At 57.1% G+C, this 4678-nt stretch overlaps 1 protein-coding gene across 2 annotated transcripts; it reads left to right on the top strand.

The window, feature by feature from the left end:
• Window positions 1–422: 422 nt before the first annotated feature.
• On the top strand, window positions 423–1309 carry LOC123134311 (uncharacterized). Of its 2 annotated transcripts, none has more exons than XM_044553581.1 (2): window positions 423–660; window positions 759–1309. In XM_044553581.1, the coding sequence occupies exons 1-2, from the start codon at window positions 569–571 to the stop codon at window positions 1012–1014; spliced, it is 348 nt and encodes a 115-aa protein (XP_044409516.1). In that variant the 5' UTR covers window positions 423–568; the 3' UTR covers window positions 1015–1309. The 2 variants fall into 2 exon arrangements, with proteins under 2 accessions (XP_044409516.1, XP_044409515.1); XM_044553580.1 differs by having other exon boundaries at window positions 428–660; window positions 756–1309.
• Window positions 1310–4678: the final 3369 nt, after the last annotated feature.

The following is a 4678-nucleotide window of genomic DNA, read 5'->3' as shown; positions in this document are numbered from 1 at the left end:
TGCGATGTATCATCCCGTCGTCAGGAGAACACAATGACGTGTTGACGTGCGAACACTGTCTAGAGACGTGCTCTTGGATAACCAGGGACCGGTCAGATCGGTGACAGTCAACCAGTCATAATTTGGGTAAAACGTTTTCTCCATTTTCTTTGTAAAATAAATGAATGGCTTTTCCCTCTCTGGATATCAACCAGGTAACCGACCCAGTAACTCCGGCCACTACTTTTCTTTTTCCGCTTTGCGCGCAGCACGCACGTCCACATGGACACGTGGACTGTCTCCCACCCGCCCGGCTCCGTACCCAACCAAAAACTTCGCCGTTGCGGCCCCACCACGCGGTCTCACCCCCACGGTTCCGCTGCCACGATCACGGTCTCATCTTCTCCTATCGCCTCCTCCCAGTATTTAAAGCCCTTCTTCTTCGCTGCACAATCCACATCGATTCCTTCCTGCCACTCCTTCCTCGCATGCCCCCTGACTTCCTGCACCGAGACTGCTAAGCTAGCTCTGTAATCTCGTCGGCCTCTTTCTCTGCCCCCTCGGCCGGCTTGCCACCCGATAGGTCCTGATGTCGGGCACCGTCTGCTCCATGTGCGGCGACGTCGGTTTCCAGGACAAGCTCTTCGGCTGTGCCCGCTGCCGCTGCCGCTTCCAGCACTCGTACGTACCCATCTTCTCGCTCTTTGAGAGAGTCTTGTTCGAGACACTGCCAAGATTTTGATAGATGTTGATTTGTTTCCTTGCATACCTACAAGCAGCTATTGCACGAACTACTACGGCGACGCGGCCCCGGCCGACGCGGGCGCCGGCGTCTGCGACTGGTGCCTCAGCGACGACCCCCTCGTGAAGAACAAGCGCCCTTCGGCGCCGCCGGCCATGCAGCACCGCGGTCACGCGACTGGGATGGGCTGCGGCAAAGTCAAGGTGACCGGCGGCGGCGAGCAGGAGGGCGGCCGGAGAGTGGCCAAGGCGGCCGTCCGCAGGTACAAGCTCCTCAAAGACGTCCTGTGCTAGCTAGCTGGTGCATGCATGGTCCTGGGTCACCGTACTCGTTTCCTTAGATCGGGACCTCGTCATCATGTGTACTAAAAAACGATGCTGTTTAATTAGGTAGTCGATAGTCGTTGTACCTAGCTAGCTGGTGGGGTTCTGCTTCCATATCGATCCTTGCGTGCAAATGTCTGCATGTCACAATGAGATCTACTTCCGCATGTAAATATGTACTGCTACTCTTTATCTCTGTCATCAACTGCGTGCTGTCGTGTGTGGTCAGGACTTTTGAACATGTATTTCCACAAGTTTATGATCAGTGCCAGTGCCAGTAAGTATATATGTGCTTGTGCAATGCACACTCCCTTAAATAAGTTGATCTCGTGTGATCAATCGATTCCCATCCCCAGAAATGATGTACTCCTTTCGATCCGAATTAATTGACGCAGCCTCTATACAATATGTCAAAGGGAGTAGTTGTTCCTTCAACTCAATCTATGGTTTAGTTTGACATTCTATGTGTTACTGTGTGTTAGCTAGCCCGCCCTGCTCAACCCTTGGACATGTCTCCATCACCTTGCAGACATGAACCACAATACCACATCATAGTTGAAGACTTCAATCCCTTCATGCGGCTGAACTGTTCATTCTCTCCACTGGGATGATGTAGAGCTCGGAAAACTCTAGAAGGTGATCACGTTGCATGCTCACCTCCCTCGGCTTTTTCAGTAGGTGGTGCCGATGTATTGGAATCAAATCAGGGGCTCGTACGCAAAGCCTATAAAGTGGCCGACACGCCCATGTTAAAGCAAGCCTCAAGCCCCCACTTGCAGCTTAGCCTCGGATGGCAGATCTTTGTGGGAGCATGAATCCACGGAGCGCCCCTCCCGCTGTCCCGGTTTCACCTTTTCGACGAGCCAACCCAATCTGGTCGACGGTATTGCCGTTTTTATTAACAAGTCTCAGGTCTTCCTATTCTCATTAATTAAAAGAATCGGTTTCGAAACAGTTTAGCGCCCTCCAGACGACATATAGTCGTCTCTTACATATTTTTGAGAAACCTTTATTTAAGAGCAACTCCAACGGGCCGACCCAAACGGACGGCGATTTCGTTCATTTTTTATCCGTTTGGGTCGGCCAGGCGGACACGGATGCCTGCTTTCGCATTTGGGTCGCCTAACGCTGACCTGAGACCCATTTTGACAGCGCCAAAAAAATGAACGTATGCATATTAAAAAAAGAAAAGAGCACTAATTAAACGTTAAAGCCGGCCACGAAGGCCGGCGAGAGTTCACATTTGCATTAAGAAAACCAGCATAATAAACTACGAGGCGGCGTGCTGCCCTAGGCGTCGTCGTTGTCGTCTTCGGGGTCCGTGAGGTCGATGAGCGTAGGCGCCGACCCGGCCCAGGCGAACGCCGTGTTCCAGAGCGCCGTCATGTCGGGCTGTGCCGACGCAGACAGTGTCGGGGCGGGGGGGGGGGGGGGGAGGGTGCGACCGCCTGTGCAGCCGCGGCCTGGCGCGCCTCCTCCTTGGCCTCGCGCTGCTCCTCCTCGAGGTCGCGCTCGAGCATCTCCTCGTACTCGCCGTCAAGGCGCTCCTCTGCCAGCCGGCGCTAGCGCCACATCTCGAGGTACGCCTGCTCCTGCGCCGGCATCGCCCCCTGCCAAAAACCGGTGGCGCGGACACCCACTCGCGCACCACTCCATTCCAGGAGAAGCGCGCGATGGGCTCGGGCTCGGGCTCCGGCTGCGGCTCCGGCTTGATGGGGGACGACGGGGCCACCGGCGGCACCATGCTGTCGCCCGCCGCGAAGAGGGCAAGGGCCTACGCCATTGCCGCCTCGTACCGGCCTCCACTTCCGCCTCCGCCGCCTCCGCTCTGCGCCGCTCGTCCTCCTCGCTCTCCCGGTAGACGGTCGCAAGGGCCGCCTGGTAGGCGTCCTCCGCCGCCTGGTCCTCCTCACGGACGACGAGCGGCGTTGGCGGCAACCTCCGGTCGACCTCGCGCACGCCCCGTCGCCTCGCCTCCTCGTGCTCGAAGGCGAACCACATCGCCCAGTTGGGCGAGTCGGTTGCGTAGGCCGGGTCGGCGCGCTGCTCCGACGTCAGCAGCGCCCGCCGGCGCCGCACCTCCTCCGCGTGAGCACGAGCCGACCGCGGCGCCGCCGGCACTGGGATCCTATCTGGATCCAGATGCCAGTCGTGCGACAGCGTCACGTCCGGATACAGCAGAGGCTGGCGGTTCTGCCAGTGCCACTCCGCCTGGTGCACTCGCACGTTGACGCGCTGCCTCTGCCGGGGAGGCGCCGGCACCGGCGTAGGTGGGAGGAACTCGGAGGGGAAATGGGTGGCGGGCGACTTGACCTTGGCCTTGCTGTCGCTGGCGCCGGAGAAGAGGCCCATCTCGCTTTGGTTGTGGTGGCTAGGGTTTGCCGGCGACGAGGGAGCAAGGGTGGGCAGATGTGGACGGCGAGTGTGGATGAGGACGGCCCCGCCGCACGGTCGGCTTAAAAAAGACGAGCGCCATCGCTGACGCGTGGGCCCATCGTCATAAATTAAGCTGACCGCGTGGGCAGCGGGTAGTTGGACGGCTGCCATGTGGGGGCGTGGTGGATAGCGAGAAGGCGCGCGAAGCGTCCGTGCCAACGCATTTGGGGCGCAAATTTGGGCCGCAAATGCATCGGCGCGGACGCGACGCATACGTGATTTGGGTTTGGGTCGGCACGTTGGGTCGCCACTTTTGTCCGTGCCGACCCAACGGACGCAGCCGGACGAAATGGGTCGGCCCTTTGGAGTTGCTCTAAAAGAAGAAATAAGTAGAAGAAAGAATATTTTTGCTTTTTGTAGTTAGACACTAGCCCCCCCTCCCCGCGGCATCTCGCGTAGGCAACCAAGGTGTGAATAGATTCTCCCCAGCGCCGCTACTTCTCCTTGCCTCCCTTGGTCGTCGTTGCCGGCGGCCTCCGCCCGGCCCTTGGCAGCAACGGGACCTCTGCCACCTTATTCTCCTTCCCGCCATACGCTGCTCTCCACCTCTTGCTCACCTTCTTCATCTTTGGTAGTGCGGGAGCTGCGAGGAGGCCGCCGGTGTTGGGGGGCTTTCACGGCTCGATCCCATTTGCTTGACCTCCTCGCGGCCTTTCCTTCTCCTCGTGAAACTACGGGCCGCTCCATTCATCCCTATTGCCTTCAACCTCGATCAAACCCTTTTACAGTTCCTTTAGTTTATTTTTTGGTGCAATCACTATTTCTAACAGAAGTTGCTTTAATCCTCGTAACTAGCAAGGCTAGTAAAACTAACAATATTTTTGGTTTATTCAGGGCCGAGGAACTTCTTTATTTGTATGTGCAGGTGTATATCATCGGTAGCAATTTAAAGCTCCTATTGGTTCGATAAATCTTAAGGTCATCCACATGAGGAAAATTGTTGGTTGCCTACAAACCTCTAGACTTGGGGGGCAACACCTCCCTAAAAGCAGGCACCGGCGACACTTATGGCGTCGTATTCTTCTTGAAGGCGATGTCTTTAGAGCTTCAAGGATGGTGGGCATTGCGCTGTTGCGGTTGGTGGGCAGAGGCGGCGGTAGGGCACGTGGGTTCTCATCTACTATGAAGATGCCAGCAGGTTGGCCTCAGCTCTGCCCCCTCGATGCTCTTCGCTTTCCCAAGGTCCTCGATTTATGAT

Source organism: Triticum aestivum, chromosome 6B (genome assembly GCF_018294505.1).
Source record: "Triticum aestivum cultivar Chinese Spring chromosome 6B, IWGSC CS RefSeq v2.1, whole genome shotgun sequence".
Lineage (NCBI taxonomy): Eukaryota > Viridiplantae > Streptophyta > Magnoliopsida > Poales > Poaceae > Triticum > Triticum aestivum.
This window is presented reverse-complemented; position numbering and strand designations above follow the sequence as displayed.